The 20503-nt window shown below is 32.9% G+C and overlaps 1 protein-coding gene across 1 annotated transcript in view; it reads right to left on the bottom strand.

The window, feature by feature from the left end:
- Positions 1-20503, bottom strand: part of Thsd7b (thrombospondin type 1 domain containing 7B) — an 823364-nt gene that overhangs the window by 50671 nt on the left and 752190 nt on the right. Inside the window, exons 18-19 of the mRNA XM_063259013.1 lie at positions 2779-2920; positions 615-730 (exon numbers count right to left, since the gene is read on the bottom strand). Of these exons, the coding sequence (XP_063115083.1) occupies positions 615-730; positions 2779-2920 (258 nt within the window). The remainder of the gene's footprint in view (positions 1-614; positions 731-2778; positions 2921-20503) is intronic.

Below are 20503 nucleotides of genomic sequence, written 5' to 3'. Positions count from 1 at the left end.
ATGTCTATTAAACTTCCCTCATAGAGCTTTTCACTTATATGCTGGGAAGGAAATGTTAACTTCAAAACAGGTCTGACTACCTGGTTTTCTGCAAACTGAATATAGCTTATTACAGGGGAAAAAAATGAGACAATTAGAAAAGTTCAGAATTCCCTAATTTGAAACTTGACAGGGAGTCTTTTATGCAGATTAATAAAAGTACAACTATGTCATTTATTCAGCAATCATTTCCTAAGCAAATTAATGGAGTATTCTAACAGCAAGTGTCAGTGTCCATCTTATATGAAAGAATATTGCATATATATATGTCATATATATATATATATATATATATATATATATAAAACTCATCTGTCTCAAACAATGAGTCATAATACAGTAGTAAAATCACCAGTATCTACAGTGTGCTAGCAAGCAAGTGTAGTTTTCCCATCATTTTGACCAAATCCAAACTACTGAAGTATAATGTACTATAATTGCTCCTTTTACATTAACTGAACCTAAGATGAGGTAAAAATAAATTAGACTCTGTGGTCTACATCATAAACCATAAAGGCTATAGACCAATACTGAGAAAAAGCCATGAATGCGAGATCCCAACATAAACACATTACCTGCTCACACTGGTCCATGCTGACAGGCTTGCCGTCACTGCGCACGCAGCTCAGCAGGCGGGTCCTGACCCCTTGACCGCAGGATGCATTTTCACTCAGCTGGCATGTGCTCCATTCTACAGGCATAGGATCACCCATTGTGAGTTCAAAATTACAGACATGTGAGCAAAATAAAATGAACCTTTGACTGTCTGCACTGGTGGAGATGTAGAGTCTATAAATAATCCTAAAATCATTCCCAGGTGGCTTTGGAAAGCAGCACACAATAATTTTCTTGCAAAACAAAAGAATAGATTAAAAAAAAAACTAAATAAATGAAGGCGAGTTATCTTACTCCATGTACTTTACAGAGCAAATAAACAAATGGTTTGTTAGAATTATTTCACATTGGCTTGAAAGACATCAGACCAGTGAAGAAAAATTAGTTTTGAACAATCTGTTGGAGATAATTGAGAGAAAAACACTCAGAAACAATGCCAGTTGCTATAGCCTGAAGTTTCCTTCTGTCCACAACCAATTCATATATTAAATCCTAGCTTCCAAGATAACAATACTGGGAAGAAGGACCTTTAGGGGTGATTAGGTTATGAGTGCACAAGGCTCATAAATGGGATGAATGCCTTCACTGAAGAGGCCATAGGAAGAAGCTTGAGTGACCCTTCCATCAGGTAAGAGAGCAAGAACATGCCATCTAAGAGGTGGCAGCCCAACCAGGGACCAGATCTGCCAGCACCATGGTGTTGGATTTTTCTAGACTCCAGAATTGTGAAAAATAAATCTCTATTGTATATAAGCCCACTTAGTCTATGGTGTTTGTTACCATAACCTGAATAGACTAAACACCAATATTGGATGTAAACTTGAAAATGTTTTCAGAGAACAAATGCAATAGTTAGCCAGATTTGAATATTTGATGCAGTGTAGCTGTATCTTAATTGCACAACTATGTTACTTCCAAAAAGAGGAGTGCTTGCTTTGGTGTTACATACATTAAAAAGTAGGGAAAACAGAAACTCTAATTTTTTTCATAAATAAAGATTTTATAGATTTGGCTACTCACATTACAAAGTAGATGGGGAGCTAAAATAACTACCCAATAGTTAACTTGGCTCTTAAAAATACAGTGGTAGTTGTGGGTAGAAAAGTAATCCTTGATCATATCAGTGAAAAACCTCTTTAAAAAGATTTTCCATATTTGATAAATCATTTAAACATTTAATGGAATATCACATATGCATAATAAAACAAATTTTAAAATATATGCTTTTCCAATAAAGCAAGCATCACTGGATTTCTAAAAAATACTATAAAAACTCAGTATCTAAAGATAAAGGACCAAGGTAACATATCTTTTCCCTATAAAGCCATCAGATAGCTACTTCAGAATTTACTATGGGATTTTCTACAAAAGGAATCTCAGTGGTGCCAATGTGTCTAAGGTAGAGATTTTTTTCCCCCGAAAAATAGCTTTCTTTGCCTCTGCAAACGTATGGTATTGTATTTCTCAATACTGAATTCAATGCTGAGACTTAACATGGTTCCATATTTTGTGACTTGTTTTTAGATTTACTGCTACAGAGAATGGCAGGTAGCAGATCAATCTGACTATGACAGTTCTTTGTTTGTAGGTACTGAACACTGTTCCCAAGAAAAGCCTGGGCAAGAGCTGAGTAACTAGGCTGACATGATTCTCACACCTTTCAAATATCCCTTGCCCATCAGGACAATCATTTATTCTTTTTGAGACCTATAGAAAAAGTATATCATGGATTTGAATTTTCAAAATAATAAAAGCCATGAAAAAGTCAGACTCTATGATCATATCATTACAATTTTCTCTCACTAGTAAATTATTCCTTGCTAGCTATTTTTGTTACTTCAGTTTAGAATGGCTCAATTAACATTATTCAGACATACTGCCAAATGTTTCTAAGCATCGGTATTTCACAGACTCCAGGTGGCCCTGTTTCATATACATGCCAAGAAATGGGCTTTTCTTTCTGTGAAGGGTCAATGGAAATAACAAGTCCTCAGCCTTTCAAAAAACACACTCAGCCATTCTCCTTCTCATCCTAAACCCTAAGAAGGGACATACACACACACAAACATTTCTTCCATTAGCCAGTGTTCAAGAGAAGACCAAGGTCAGGGACTTCAGCTGTACCTGTTAGATTGTACTGGAACTGGAAGCAGTTTTCATTAAGGAGGCAGGGCCGCACCTGTGAGTCTTCCGCACAAGTCCTTGAGCTCAGGGAGGGCCGCAACAGATAGCGAGTTCTTCTCTGCATTGTGTGGGGGTCACATGACTGCAAACACCAGAGAGGGCCCAGGGGTAGTTAATAAAATATGCACAGTTATATGTATTCAAGTAGGCACATATATAACACCTAAAGGAAAAGACCATGGCAAGTGTTAAACATAATTATTTTGAAAAGAAAATCATTTTAGGACTCATTGGAGATGATAATTCTGTTTTGTCTTTCACCTGATGGCTGTTATTTTGTGTGATATCTTGAAGGCTGCATTTCTATTTCCCACATAGCATTAGGTATGGAAATTATTTTCATCAATTAAATGCACTCTTTAAAATAGCCTGCCACATAGTAAGAAATCAATACATATTGAGTGTTTAAATGAAGGCAAAACGGAAAACATTGTCCCTGTGACCTCAGATAGTCTAATCCAACAATAATAATCACACAGAGCATTTTAAAGAGAAAGTTGTTTTTAAATCCCAGAATAAATAAGCATAGATAAGGAATTATGAAATCAATATTGCCAAATAAACACAAGAAATTTCTTTTTTGTGTGATGCTCTTTGAGTCACAGGGCATGAGACCTTGCCTACCGTGGCTCTCTCAGCAAAATAATTATATTAATATGAACTACAAAGATGCTCTAAAAGTACCATAATGCACATGGGCTCCCATGTCCACCTAGAGATGCGCTTCATATAATCCTCCAGAGCAAAGAAAATTTGCTGGTCACATCTCAACGAACTGTACTACCTACACTAGAATTTCTAGATCCTCCTACCACAAAATTCTAAATTGTCTATCAAACCATGCTTCACTTTCCTCATAGCAATAATGAAGGCTCACTTCTTTCAAAGGCCTCTCTAATGATGATAATTATTTTTATCCTTTGGAAAAAATGTTCACCCATGTTCAAAGATGTTTCTATGGATTTGTTTCTAAGCTCACATAAACTTAATATATATATATATATATATATATATATATATATATATATTATTGTCATTTTTCATTTCTTTGTACCCCACTACTTTTCATTGCAAATTCACTAGGAGATGATGGATCAGGACATGTACTTCTCTTCTCACTATCAGAAACATTGATATAAATGGTTATTTCAGTTATTTAATAAATGGCATTAAGGACATTCATATTAAGCAATTTAAAACCCTTTCAAATCTAAAGAGATTTGTACACATGAGAAATAAAAAGCTTCCAAATAAGATATCAGCTATCTTTTGTATGCTTTTTCAAACTCCACTAATTGCTTCAGATATTCAGTAAGTACACAGACAGTACACTGGATCTTGGCTATGAATTACAGTGATATTGTTACATTACATTGAATCATGGAGGTAAAACACCAGCAATTTTTATTCTTACCTTAAATGTTTGGGACAATGACAGACATTTACTATCCACATGATTTTATAATACTGTAATCTGCCAATAGCTGCAATTTTGTTTTAATTGTATCAAATTTTTCTGTGTGATTAACATGAACTAAGCAATTATTCTTAATTATATACACAAAAATGTCATGTCAAATTGTTACCAATGATTACTATTTTAACAATTAATTTAAATATTTATTTTTATTTTAAAAAGAAAAAAGAATAAAAGTGATAATTTAAAAAAAATAATAAGAGATTAACAGTGGTTAATATATTACATAGTTATCTTCAAGTTGTTATCTTGCTCATCTTACACGATATAGGCATGAAAAAATGATCAATGAAAGCACAAACCATTCTTTTTGATGAACTAACAGAGATTGATAGTATAATTATCTATTATGCATATATATATATATATATATATATATAACATTTATATATTTATATAATCATTTCCTTTTTTTTTTTCCCCCCTGGTCCTAGTTGTTTCTTCCTTTTATCAGTTTCTTTCCCTTCCTCTTTCACAATATCCATTGTATATTTTGGATTTTATTTGTTCTTTCAGCTTTTATACTACAGACACAGTATGATATTTATACATGTGAGCCTGATTTATTTCACTTATAAATATGGTCTCAAATTGTATCCATTTGTTACAAAAGCCTCAAGTTTATCCTTCTTTTAGCTGAGTAGTATTCCACTGAGTAAAAGTACATCTTTTGTTATCTATTCCTTTGTTCATAGGCATTTGGGTTTTTTCCAAGAATTAGCTATTACAAATTGTGCCACTATAAACATAGGTGCACATATATCACTGTGGTATGTTTTGATTCTTCTAGGAAAATACCCACAGGGGGTATCGCTGGTACAAATGGCATCTCCAATCCTAGTTGATCCACACTCCCAATAATAGTGGAAGAGAGCTCTTTTTCCCTGACAGCCTTGCCAGCATTTGCCATTGCTTGATTTCTTTATGATAACCATTCTTTCTGGAGTGAGATGGAATCTTAGTGTTGTTTTAATTTTCATTTCTCAAATTACCAGTGTTGTTAAACATTTTTTCATATATTTATTTGCCATTTGTGTTTCTTCAGTTCAGTAGTGTATATTCATTTCAGATGCCCATTTTTGGATTGGGTCTTTGAATATGGGGTGCCTGAAGTTTTTCAATTCTTTATATGTTCTAGATAGAAGTCCTTTGTCTAAGGGACAGATAGTTGGCTAATTTTTTCCCCTTTATATGGGTTTTCTTTTTACTCAGTTGGTGATTTCTTTTAATATGCAAAATCTTTTTAATAACATGAGATTCCAGTTGTTCTTTGAATTACTTCCCGTGCACTTTGCGTTTTGTTCATGAACTCTTCACCTACCACTAAATCTGCAAAATTTCCACCTATATTGCCCTCTTGTAGATATAGTGCTTCTGTTTTAATATTTAGAGGTTCATTCCATTTTGATTTTAGAACATGGTGATAGATATGTATTTAGTTTTAGTCTTTAGCACACAGAAAGCCAGTTTTTCTAGTACCATTTGTTAAAGAGGCTATCTTTTTCCAGTGAACATGTTTGGCCCCTTAACAGAAGATGGCTTAGTGTATTTGTAGTTCTATCTGCATGTTCTGGTAATATGCAGCGATTCTCAGGACTTTTTTTTTTTTTTTGCCAGTATCATGCTGATTTTAAAACAGTAGCTTTTAAATATAGTTTCAAGTCTGGGATACTGTTGCTTCCTGTCTTGCCTTTGTTTCCCAGGATTGCCTTTGCTATTCTAGGTCTTTTCTGTTTCCAAATGAATTTTAGAAATTTTTTCTCTACATCTTTGAGATATGCTAATGGTATTTTAATCAGAATTGCATCAATCCATATAACAGTTTTTGGAGTATGGTCATTTTCATGATGCTGGTTCTTCATAACCATGAGTAAGGGATATTTTTCCATTTTCTGATGTCCTTTGCAATTTCCATTTTCAGAGTATTGTAATTTTCAATACACAGAAATTCACATCCTTTGTTATATTGATTCATAAGCATTTCTTTTTTTGGATGTTATTGTTAAGGCATTCCCTAATACCTATCTTAGTGAGTTTGTTGTTTTTATACAGGATTTCTATTGATGTTTGAATGTTGAACTTATATACAGTTAGTTATACTGCTAAATTTCCTTTTTTGGTGGTGTTTTGGGGGTCTTTCTATATAGAGTATCATGTCATCTGCAATTAGTGATAATTCAGTTTTTTCCTTTCCTATTCTTATTCCTTTTATTTCTCTGCCCTGTCGAATTGCTCTGGCTAACATTTCCAGAACTATATTGAATAGGCTGGTGATAATGGACATCTTTGTCTTGCTACTGATTTTAGAGTGAAAGCTTTCAGTTTCTGTTCATTGTTTATTTTGTGTGATGTTGGTTGTTGGTTTGTTATAGATTTTTTTTTTTTTTTTGGATTAAGGTGTTTATTGGATTGAGTTCATCTACTGCAGTTTTCTCTGGGGCTTTTATCATGAATGAGTGTTAAACTTTATCAAAAGTTTTTCTGCATTTATTGAGACGATATGATTTATGTCTTTTGCTTTGTTGACATGATGTATTACGTTTATTGATTTGCTTTTGTTGACTCATACCGGCATTCCTAGGATGAATCCCAGTCGGTCATGGTGTATAATCTTTTTGATGATATTCTTCATTCCACTTGCTAATATTTTATTGAAGATTTTTTTGGAACTATATTCATTACAGAGATCAGCCTTTAGTTCTTCTTTTTGGTTGGGTCTTTCTCTGGTTTTGGTATCAAAATAATACTTCAGGAATGAGTTTAGGAAAATTGCTTCCTTTTCAATTTCATTAAAGAGTGTGAAAAACATTGGTGTCAAATCTTCTCCAAATTTCTTGTGGAATTCAGTTATGAAACCATCAGCACCTGCACTTTTCTTTGTGGGTAACTTTTTAATTATGTCAATGTCAGTAACTGATATTGGGTTATTCAAAAATTTTATATGTTCTTGATTGCATGTTAGTAATTCATGCATTTTTAGGAGTCTGTTCATTTCTTGTGTGTTTTCAAGCCTATGTGAGTAAAGATTTTTGAAGTAGATATTCACAGTCTTCTGAAATTCCATAGGACCTGTAGTGATTTCACCTTTTTTCTTACTCATTGCAAGAGTTTGGTTTTTTCCCTTTCCTTGATAAGACTGGCTAGCAGTTTATCAATTTTGTTTATTGCCTCAATGGTCCAATTCTGCAAATTATTAATTCTTTGCATTATTTTCTTAGTCTCCATTGCATTAATTTCTGTTCTGCTCTTTATACTTTCCTCCATTCTATGAGCTTTGGGCTTGACCTGCTCTTCTTTTACTAGAAGCTTGAGATACAGCATTAGGTTGTTTATCTGCAGTCATTCTATTTTCCTAAAGTGAGAATTCACTGCCATTTATTTTCCTCTTGTACTACTTATACTGCATCCCACAAATTCCAATATGTTGTATATGCATTTTCATTTGACTGTAGGTATTGTTTAATTTCTGATTTAATTACATCTGTGACCTGTTGTTCAGGAGGGTGTTATTTAATTTACAGGTGTTTATGTAATAGTTTCTTTTCTCATTAATTTCCAATTTTAGTGCACTATGATCAGATAATGTGCATGGGATAATTTCAATTGCATTACTTTAATTTAAGTTGCATTAACTTAAGCATTTTCTAAGGCTAATATATGGTCTGTTTAGTGAATGTCCCATGTGCAGCTGAGAAGAATGTGCGTTCTTGGTATTGCTGAGTGGAACACTATGCAAATGTCTATTAAGTACATTTTTTCATATGTCTGATTCAGTTCTATTTTTTGTCTGCTGACATTTTGTCCAGTTGACCTATTGCTTTGTGACAATGAGGTAGTTAAAACTGTCTTACTGTTTATTGATTTTTCATGTCTATTCATATTTGCCTTATATATTTTGGTGCTCCCATATTTGGTATCTCTTCTGCTTGAATTTTTCCCCTAACAAAAATGTAATGGCATCTTTATCTCTTTTGATCATTTTTGGTCCAAAGTTCCCATTGTCTGCAAACAGAATAGCTATCCTGGCTATTTTTGGGTTACTGTTGCATGGAATATTATTTTCCATTCTTTGACTTTCAGTCTATACATTTCTCTTTGAGTTAAATGTGTACATACAGTGTATTGTTGGAGTTTCTTAATCCATTTTACTAGTCTTTTTCTTTTGACTGAATTGAGTCCATTTACATTGATGGTTATAACTGACAGGTATTAGCTTATCTTTGTTATGTTATTTTACTGCTGTTGGTTCCCTGCTTTTTGTTTCTATTTAATTGCTTGTCATGTCTGGTGGTTTTATTCTGATGTTTTTCCTGAAATTGTGGTCATTTTTATATCTAAGCAGAAAATCTTTTAGTACTCTTTGTAGGATTGGTTTGGTGGTCACATATTTCTTTAGTAGTTCTTTTTGCCAAGGAAGTATCTTAATTCTCCATTAATTTTCAAAGATAATTTTACAGGGCACATTAATCTTTATTGAAAGTTGTTTACTTTCAGGTCTTGAAATTCTTCACTCCAAGCTTTTCTTGATGGGAATGTTTGTGTTGAGAAGTCTGCCATGATTCTAATGAGCTTTCCTTTATAGGTGATCTGTTTCTTCTCTAACATCTTTTAATATTGTATTCTTGTGATAAATTTATGCAATCTTGATTTTTATGTGTAGGTGTAGATTTATTTTGATCATGCCTAATTGGAGTCTATATGTCTCACTTATCTTTATGTCAGATTCTTTTCACATGCTTGAGAAATTTTCTGCTATGATTTTTGCAAATAGTTTTATTTTGTCATTTGCAATGACTGATGCTTTTTCATTTACACAAATCATAATTGTACTGTTTTTCTTTGCATTGTCTTGGAGCTGTTGAGTTATTATTTTATGGTCTCTTGTTATTTTTAAGAGATCTTTCCTTTCATTATTGCCAGCCATGATCCTGTCTTCAAGGTCTGAAAGTCTATTCTTCAGTTTCTTTCAAGAGGTTTTGCCAGCTTTTGATTGACTTTTTAACTTCCTGGATATCTCTGTGAATCAGTTTCATGCACTGTAATTCCTTTCTATATTGTTCACTCAAGGTTTCCTTAATTTCCCTATGCTTCTCTTTTTGTATCTATGTCTTCTTTAGATATGCTGAATATTCCTTTCAGTATGTTTGTGATTTCTTTTCTTTTTTTTTTTTTTTTTACCTGAGACCTTACTTCTAAGTTGATTGCTTTTACAGTCTCAAGAAGTTGTTTCTTTATTTCTGTTGCTATCCTCTCAGAGACTTCAGGTGTGTGACTTCCATTTTCTTCCATGCCTGTATCTCTCAGACTTGTTCTGTGTGGGCTGGGGGGTCTGAGATTGTCATGTGATCCTTTGTCTTGCTATTCTTCTGAGTTCCTCCTAACAAGCTGGTTGTGGGGCCATAGACACTCCCCATGTTGACTGCCCCTATGGGAGTGTGGTGCATGGGGCTTACTTGGTTACATGTCCCTGTTCCTGCTGGCTGCCTGCAGAAAGCAGCCTTCTGGTAGCGGTGGCTGGCAGGTGGAGGTGGATCTGCTGGCTCTCTCTGCCTTTTCTGGCTGCCCACAGGAAGGGGCCAGTTGGTGGCAACAGCCAGCAGGCAGAGGCAGATCCGTCTGGTTCTGTCTGCCCACACTGCCTTGAATGTTTATTCTTATGAGCATGAATAATAACAAATCATTTTCCAGAAAAAGAAAGATAGATACCTTTGTTAATACTTCTGATTAGTGTTCTATTGTGTTCATACTTACACAATAATCAGTAAATATCTGAACCAAGTGAAAATGTGTAAGGACCGATGCATGTATCTGCTTAGTGTATGCCATCAAATAAAAAAGAAAAATATATACATACATACATACATACACCTGCCCACACACATCAGATTTCTGATCAAGTTTCCATTACCCTAAGGTCTTGAATCATAAATGTTTCAGATTTAAAAGATTTTCCAGATTTTAGAATATTTACATAATTTGAATAGATTAAACAGATTGAAATCCTCTAATCTGAGAATGCAAACCCAGAAATGATTCTATATTGGAAACCTGTACTATGTAAAAAATGCTTTTCTTTACTCTGTCTTACTTCCTCACTGAACCTACTGTGAGAAAGAAGAAGAAGAATAAGATACAATTTGATGTGATTTAAGCACTTCTTCCTCGGTTTGTATTCTGAACATAGATTTAAAATATTCTCTTGTGTTTAATCCATTGTTTATATTATGCAATGTTTTATAGTTACTAGAGACTAATTTTCTAGAAATTATTGGACAGCAACACTGTAACTAATTCTTTACAAATCTTTTACCACAGAAATAAGTTTAAGAGCAAAGTGTGGGGAGACAAAAATGCATAAACATGATACCTTCTCGTTTTAGGCAGTACTTTCCACACTCCACTTTACAATAACTGTCCTTGGCCTGATAATAAGTGACTTTATCATTTTTCCTTAATTCTTATAGCTATTTATCAAAGTCAAGTGTTAATATTTCAACTTATTTATTTCTATCACCTATTCATCAGAATTTCATCAAATAATGAATTGGCCACTGGTGTACAGATAAATGAAAAGAAAAGGGAACTTGAAGCTTTCTGTATTGAATCAAAACTCTTCAAGCACAAAGGATCTCCCTTCTCTATCAGATTTATATAAGGATATAATGTCAATTTATTAAATATATAAGTGAGAAAATGATATGTAGATAACAAATCCAAAGCTAGCTTTATTCTAAAGATCAAGTTTTAGAAGCAGTATTTTCTAGGTCAGGAGATGACCAATAAGAAATAGTTAGTCTCTACTACATAAACCCCTTTGTGAAACTAGACTCTAATTTATTAATTTTGTAAGCGAGGACTTATTTAAAGTTCTATCCTTCCACATTACTTTTGTTTTCTAGCAGCAAGGCCTCTTGTATGACCTGAATATTGTACCCTTCCCTTAATAAAAAACTAGATACCACCTTTATGATTTTCTACTGACTTCTCTATATCCATAATTAATAGAAACACTTCATCCAGTCAACCATCCTTCTATATATATATATATATATATATATATATATATATATATATATTCATCTATATGATTTCCTTCCTTTGGGCTATCTGGAGAGTCCAGGTCTTAATTTTTGTTTGATCCAATGTTTACAAGTAATAAATATATGTCATATATAGGATGCTTTCATTGTTCTTGGGTAATCAGACTGGATTTGTATAAATTACCTGAAAAAATGGTATACCCTGAATCATGGTCACATCGGTACAATATAAGGCTTTCTCAAAGTCTGCATGTTTAATTAAATACACTCTTTTCTGCAGTTTTTACATATTTTTCATAAAATTTAAATGGAATTTCCAAGAATACTAAAATACATTGTTATATTAATAAAACAAACAAGTAAATGAGTTGTAACTTGCCCATTTAAAAGATAACTTACATGATACATTTTACATAAATCTTTACATGAAGGTACAATCTGATATTTTCTTGTCACTGAACTTTTGACTATTACAATTTAAAAGCTATGATAAATCCATGTTCTTGTAAATTTAAAGTGAGTCTGCAAATTTGCTGTCTGGAGATGAGCATGATTTCAAGGTCCAGCATTGATAGCTTCTATCAGATATACAAACCAACACTTTATTCTATCATGAGGCTTATCTGATCATTCTGAGATGTCCTTTTGCTCATTTGGTCAATTTTCTGCCATTTGTTTCTCCTTATAGACTTTAAAAGGGAAAAATAGACATCCACTCTATGAACTTTAGTTTCCTATTTAGAAAAACGGGAATAAAAGTTCGCAAGAAATATATTACAGTGATTTTTAAGAATTACTTTTAATGAAATTAAACCTTATGTCTTAAAGGTTGACACAAAGTTAGAAAGACTTGGATCAAGGGGATTTTAAAACAGTATCAAATATTTCTTAAGTCTTAGAGATGTGGAAGAGAGAGATACAGATATGAGAAGTTCTTTACACACCACAGTTCAAAGTAAACCAAAATCAAAACAGTAGTCAATATGATCAGTGAAATTAAGTGAGACATCATCTCCACAAACACCAAACTACAAAAATAAGGGCAGCAATGTCTGAAATCACAGGATCCAAGTGACATCACTATCTGGCAGAAGAAAGCAGGAGGATATCTGACAGATCAACAAAGTGAAAAATTAAAGTACCAATTTGGAAGACTTTGCGTATAAGCAGAGGAATATATGGAAAACCCAGGGAACAGTCATAGGAGTCTATGCAGCCTAGATTCAATGAACTTTCAACACTGTCAGGTAAAAGCTCCCTTTCAGGACAATCCATTCTTCCCTTACTGCTCCATTAAAGAGATGCAGATGGCAAGAATTTCCAACTGGAGAAAACCATAATGAAGGCAAAGACAGGATAATCATAACCAAGGTGCAGAGAAAAAACAAAACTAGCAAATCTCATACAGTGAACTGCTACATTTTAGATACCACCCCTTTTAAATAGTTCACAAACCTGGACTCCCAGAACAAGAAAGACACACAAAGTTCAAGTCTTATGAAAGGGTATTATAAAATAAGTTGTATAAAGGGCAGAATATCATCTGCCTAGATTTTAAAAAATGCTGCAGAAAGACAAGTATGAAAAACAGATGAAAACTCTTTTCCAAAGGAGATAAAAATCAATTAAGAAATGACAGAAGTTTTAAAAGGGGGTAAATATAAATATACATTGAAAAACCCAGAAATTAGGTGACATACTTCAGAAAACAATTAGGATTATATTTAAGAAATGAAAATAAAGCTCTGAGTAATACAATATTAAGAAACACAATGCGTCTTTAAAAGAAAAACATTAAGAAAAAAAAACTGAAATGAGAAAACATTTTAAAAAAGTGTAAACAGATGAGAAAAACTGGTAGATAAATGAGGCAAAACAGATATCATGTGCATATAGGATTTTGTAAAAGGAAAACTAAACCAAAAGCATCAAACTTAAAAAGAAACATTCAAGAAAACTCCAATAAAAATAAAGATTTGAAGTTGCCTATTGACAGTGCACATCAGAATCACAATATTGAAAAACATATTCTAGCATAATTACTGAGTTTTGAAGAAGAAAACATTCTTTCAATATCTATACAAAAAATCAGATGGTTTATAAAGAAAACAGGATCATATTTTCAATTTTGACAGGAAAACTTTGCGTCAGAAATAAAGTATAGAAATAAAATATTCAGAAATAAAGAAAATGATCCAAGAATTTTATACCAACTAAAGCTGAATTTCAATTACAAAGACCATAGACTGTTCACAAGGTGGAAGAGCTCTAAGAAAAATTTTTCCAGTGCACTTTGAGATTATTGTAAACTGTATTTGATACACTCAACTGCCTGGAACAACATCAATGTAGAGAGTTAAATAAGCCATCTTCATATGTACCTACTAATTAATGTAAGGTCTGCATAGTCTGAAGATTGAGATAAAATAAGAAAAGAAAAGTTAAAGATTTTAAGTTAATAGTGATAGTATTATTCATAGACTCTTTTCTCTGTTAATGTGAAACAAAGTAATTTTGTACTTATTACATGTCCTATTTCTATGACCTAACCGTATTCTTGATAAATTATTTCTTAGTATGGAAAAGCTGAAAAATACATGAGAAAGAACCTGAACAAATTCCTATAGCTCTGAATTTAAACTGGAAACATCAAAGTCTTAATCTATTTTTACATTTCATTTTCAAAATAAAAGAATAAGTATTTCAGAACTCTTCTTCCTGAGTCCTAGAAACAGCGACATCCAATAAAGTGAACATCCTTACATTCTAGAATGCTTGCCAGAGCACTGAAGAGACATTTCCTCTAGAAAAAGACACCAAGATTTAGAAAACTAGGTGATTCTAAGTCTGAAAAATGAAATGTTTAAAATGGGCATAAAATATTCTGCTTTGTCACATAACAAGGATGCTGGCAGAGACCACCACATATTTACTTATTATGAAATACATTTTAAAAGACTAACACTAAGACAATCTGAGTGTTGCTACAGATCACAAGTGAGAAGGATAAAAACTTGTTTTATCTGAAGTTGACTTCATAATGATACAAAAAGGCACATGTGATGAAAACATAGATCTGGTAAATATAGAATTAACTATTTTCCTGTGTTTTCTATACAAAATAAATCATTAGGTAGGTCAACAGAGTTGAGGCAAAATTTCTCTTAATGTATGGATACAGTAGTTCCACAAAACCGGTGAGGGCAGATGATAGAATTGGAATATTACCATTTTGTATTTCCCAAAATATATAAGTGCAGACATTGTCCAGCAGTAGTAGTTGTTTCAGTCAAGTTTCAGTTGTGCTTATTACAGAACAGATTTAATGAAAGATATGTAGATATATAAGAATTTCTAAGATTGGCTTCCATTGGCTACCCACAGAGTCAGATACGGGAGAATGCAAAAGGACTGTCTGTGCACTGGAGATCCAAAGTTCTGGAGCTCACTGCAAAGTCCTGCGCACGTCTCTATCAAAGGTCTGGGATGGAAGTCTAAAGAGTCTGTACAGGAAGCCAAGAGACAACATACAGTATGAAGGTGAACACTGGAAACACTGGAGCCCTTAGCAACACACCTGTGTCTTCCTTCTTTATTTCCCTCTTACACCAATTTAACTACAAGCCTCCCTAGGATGGGTCTTTTGTATTTAGTAAACCCCCTCAGCCACACCAAAACTGTGCTGATCCAATTTAGTTTGGCATTTCTTACTCCAGTTGACACAATTTGTTAATTATCATAATTATGAAAAAGTGATAACCACACATTGAATCTTCTGGTAACACATTTGTGAAGGACAAAGACTGAGGAAACCTCTGTAAGCAATTCTCAATTTATGGGGAACTCAAATAGAGAACCCTGAACCATGCTGTACCTCACTATGGAAAGAAAGAAAGAAAGAAAGAAAGAAAGAAAGAAAGAAAGAAAGAAAGAAAGAAAGAAAGAAAGAAAGAAAGAAAGAAAGAAAGAAAGAAAGAAAGAAAAGAATGGAAAGGAAAGGAAAGGAAAGGAAAGGAAAGGAAAGGAAAGGAAAGGAAAGGAAAGGAAAGGAAAGGAAAGGAAAGGAACAGAAAACAAAAGAAAAAAGAAACCTATCTCAAAAGAAATAGAACTAGTATGTTTGGCAGACATGTAAAACAGATTTATAAAAAAGATTACCATGGAAGTTAGTGCTGAGTTTACTTCTGAGGGATGTGAGGATTTATAATTATTGAGGAAGCTGTGAAGCTCCTCCAATTGGGGAGAAGATTGTTCTTCTGGGTGGCTCTGTGTTCTTCCCACTTTTGAGGGAGATGGAATAAAGACCACCAGAATGACTTTCTGAGTTTAGCTTGAAGACAGTAGGCCTACCATCAGCTTCTGTACTCAAGTAAATCCCTGAAGCAAAAAGCATACTTTCCACACCTGGAAACCAACCTAGGGCCATTTAATGGATGATCAGTACAATCATACTGCATGTGAATGATTACAATTTGGGGTTGTTTTTACAGATTATCTGTATCTGCTACATAATGTACTGTGAGTTTCCAAGAATATCAAACCTTTATTAATAAAATGAGCACCATTCCACATTTTGGGTTACAGATTTTAAAGGCACAAAGAAACGTGAAATTATTTTTAAACTCTAAGGTTATTAATTTGTTGTCTGTGTGATTTCATTAATCTTCCTAGAAAAACTTCTAAAGTTTCCATTCACTTTAAACAAACATTACTGAAGACTACATTAAATGCAATGCAACATACTACTGAATAAAACAATCTCAGGGAGATTTTTTTGATTTATAGTCAGGATTTTCAAGAGATTATACCTTTTATCACAAAAACATATATAATTATATTTTAAAGAACAAAAATAGAGCATTTTAAAATCATACAATTTTATCTGCCCTTCAAAAGAAAAATATTTATTGAATTTGTCTCTAAAGAAGTTAAATTTAATTCACTATTTTGCTCATTTTGAAAAGTAAGGTGGTAGGCAGGAGACATTAGTCTTAGTCATCTGAAAATTGTTTTTCTTTTCAAACTGCATTATATATTAGTGGATTGTGAAAACCATGCCGATAGCTAATGCTTTTATAGTTATTACTCTGTGTATGTCACTGATCTAAGTTCTTTAAATTAACTCATTTTATTTTTATAACTTCTTTAAGAAATATGTACATTATTACTCCCATTTTTTCTAAAGGCACATAGAAGTCAAGCAATTTCTTCAAGATCATATAGCAAAAAAGAGGGAGAGGTGAGAATCCAACTATCTCAGTCGTGTAATTCTGTTTTAACTATGCTATCTTCATCTCAATTTAATGATTTAAAATCAGTACATTAATAGGATAAAATATTAAATATATATATATATATATATATATCACACTCAGAAAAATATTTCATGAAAACTTTCTGATATCCTTATCTATATATAGTGCATATATGTGATGCATATATATATATATATATATATATATATATATATCCCACTAGTAAGCAATGTGTTTGCTTTGTTGTTACACAAAATACATTTTTATATTTTTTATTTAAAGAAAGAGAAGAAAAAAGAAATAGAAAAAATTACAAAAGGTAGAATACAGAATTCAAAACAATTAATATAAAATCGCTAGTTGATATATTGTATCTTAAAAATAGTTGTTAAAGTTACAAAATCAAAACATAAACACTGACAGTGCAAACCATTCTGTTCAGTGGTCTGCCAGAAACTTAGTAATACGGTCATCTATCTTACGCACTATACATACCGTTATATCCTTTAGGGCACTTCTCTTCCCTTTCACTTATACAATATCTATTATATTTTGGATCTTATTACACTGTCAGTTTTTACCATTTTTTACACTAGAGAGACAACATGATATTTACTAATGTGAGTCTTGTTTATTTACTAATTAGGATATTCTCAAGTTGCCTCCATTTACCTATAAAGGCCTCAAGATCATCCTTTTTATAGCTGAACAGTATTCCTTTGCATAAAAATACCACTTTTTTAAAATTTTGTTTTATTTTAAAGAGATTAAGATAAAAGAGGACATAACAAAGCAGATCAGATCAGAACCATGCAAGTAACACAGCATTTTAACACAAGATAACCCATAATTTACAGTAACAACCATTTATGTCTCTTTCTTTGAAAGAGTTGAGCATAGCTTCATATACGAAAACCATTCAAGAGAATGAAAGCATTACAGGGCTTTCAGAAAAATAGCAGAGAATGAACAATGGCTACTATATTACCTCATTTTCCATAGAAAATGTGTTTGTATTATCACAAATAATAATATCCAATAAGATATAACAGGATAGAACCAAAGGCAACAGAAAAACAAAAGCATAGTAGGAATTCAGGGTAAGATGATACTAAATCATCTCTGGCTATTCTAATGTCTTTTTTCTTTAAAATAGCTGTTTATACTATCACAGATAATAAAATCAAACAAATTAGGATAAAACCATTCAAACTAATGAATGCAGACATTATAAGGCTTCAGAGCAATATAATGGGGAATCATGATTACTATAAACTCTTATGTACTCTTACCATTTCTTACTCTAGAGAGACTATTCAGTATTTATAAATGTGAGTTTGATTTATTTCACTTATGAGTATGGTCTCAAGTTGTGTCCATTTATTTATAAATATTTCAATGTGATCACTCTTTACAGCTGAAGTAGTACTCCATTGTATAAAAATACTACAACTTTTTTATCCATTCCTCAGTTGATGGACACTTAGGTTGTTTCCAAGATCTGGCTATTACAAATTATACTGCTATAAACATGGATGCATATATATCACTGTGGTATGATGTTTTCAGTTGTTCTGGGAATATGCCTAGAAGTGGAATAGCTGGAACAAATGGGATTTCCAATCCCAGCTTTCTGAAAAATCTCCAGGCTGACCTCCACAATGGCTACACCAGTCTACATTTCCACCAACAGTGCAGAAGAGTTCCTTTTTCCCCACAGCCTCTCCAGCATTTGTTGTTGGTAGTTTTCTTGATCCTGGCCATTCTTTCAGGAATGAGATGGAATCTCAGTGTGGTTTTAATTTGCATTTCTTTAATGAGTAATGATGATGAAAATGTTTTTCATGTATTTATTTGCCATTAGTATTTCTTCATCTGAAAACTCTGTATTCATCTCAGATGCCAATTTTTGGATTGGGTCTTTGAATTTCGGGGGTCTGATTTTTTAAAAATTCTTTATGTTTTAGACAGAAGTCCTTTGTCTGAGGGATAGTTCACTAAGATCTCTTCCCAGTTTGTGTGTTTTCTTTTCACTATGCTGGAGATTTATTTTGACATGCAGAAACTTTTTAATAAGAAGTGATCCCAGTTATTCATTCTGGGAAGTATTTCCTGTGCAGTTTGATTCCTGTTCATGCACTCTTTACCTACGCTATGTCTTCAAGATTTTTACCTATTGTTTTCAAATAGATTTAGTGTTTCTGTTTTCATATTCAGATCTTTGATCCATTTATATTTTAGTTTAGTATATGGTGATAGGCATGGGTCTAGTTTTAGTTTTTGACATGTGGAGAGCCAGTTTTTCCAGCACTATTTTTTGAGACTGTCGTTCTTCCAGTGAATATATTTAGCCCCTTTATCAAAGATAAGGTGGTTGAGTGTGTTGGTAGTTGTGGTTGTATCTTCTAATCTATTCCTTTGATCTTTGGCTCTATTTTTATTCCAGTACCATGTTGATTTTACTACAGTTGCTTTGTAGTATAAGTTCAAGTCAGGGATTGTGATGACTCCTGCTTTACCTTTGCTGCTTAGAACTATCTTTGATATTCCAGTTCCAGATGAACTAGTTCTCTTCTGGTTCCAGATGAATTTTAGGAGTGATTTCTCTAGATCTATGGGGTATGTTGATAGTATTTTTATTCAGATTTCATTGAATCTGTATAACAGTTTTGGGAGAATGGCCATTTTCACAATATTTAGTCTTCCTATCCATGAGCAAGAGATGTCTTTCCATTTCTGAGATCCTCTTCAATTTCTTTTTTCAGTGTATTATAATTTTCCCTATATGGATATTTCACTTATTCTGTGAGAATAAATATTTATTTTTGGATGCTAGTGTGAAGGGTGTGACTTCTTTTATTTCTTTCTCAGTGATTTTGTTGTTAGTGTATAGAAATGTTATTGATTTTTAAGTATTGATTTTGTATCCAGCTACATTGCTGAATTTATTTATTATATCTAGAAGTCTTTCAATAGAGTTTTGAGGGTCTTCTATGTAGAGTATCATGTCATCTGCAAATAATGATAATTTAACTTCCTCTTTTCCTATCGTTGCCCCTTTCATTTCTCTCTCTTTTCTTATTGCTCTGGCTAGTATTTCCAATATTATGTTAAATAGGGGTGGTGATAAGGGACATCCTTGTCTTATGCCTGATTTTAAGGTAAAGACCTTCAGTTTTTGGCCATTTAATATGATACTGGCTGTAGGTTTGTCATAGATGGCCTTTATCATATTGAGATAAAGACCATCTATTCCAATTTTCTGTAAGGTTCTAATCATGAATGAGTGTTGGACCTTATCAAAAGCTTTTTCTGCATCTATAGAGATGATCATGTGATTCTTACTTTTGGTTTTATTGATATGGTGGATTACATTTATTGACTTACGTATGTTGTACCATCCCTGCCTGCCTGGGATGAATCCCACTTGGTCATGGTATATAATCTTCTTGATGATTTGCTGCATCCTGTTTGCCAATATTTTATTGAGGATTTTTGCATTGTGTTCACTAGGGAGTTTGGCCTATAGTTCTCTTTTTTAGATGGGTCTTTCTCAGGTTTTGGTACTACAGTAATATTTGCTTCCAGGAATGACTATGGAAAAATTGCTTCCCTTTCGATTTCATTGAAGACTTTGAGGACAGTCAGCATTAAGTCTTCTTTGTATTTCTTGTATAATTCTGCAGTGAATCCATGTGGGCCTGGGCTCTTCTTTATAGGTAAGGACTTAAATACATCTTCAATTTCATGAATCGAAATTGGGTTATTCAGCAGTTTTACATTTTATTGACCCAGCTTTGGTACTTCATATATTTCTAGGAATCTGTCTATTTCTTCTGTGCTATCGAACCTATGAGAGTAGAGGTTTTTGAAATAGGTCTTAATGATTTTCT

This window comes from Cavia porcellus, unplaced genomic scaffold (genome assembly GCF_034190915.1).
Source record: "Cavia porcellus strain 051 isolate PalLab524CR breed Dunkin Hartley unplaced genomic scaffold, mCavPor4.1 scaffold_12, whole genome shotgun sequence".
Classification (NCBI taxonomy): domain Eukaryota; kingdom Metazoa; phylum Chordata; class Mammalia; order Rodentia; family Caviidae; genus Cavia; species Cavia porcellus.
Note: the sequence above shows the minus strand (reverse complement) of the source record. Positions and strands in the feature narration are given on the sequence as shown.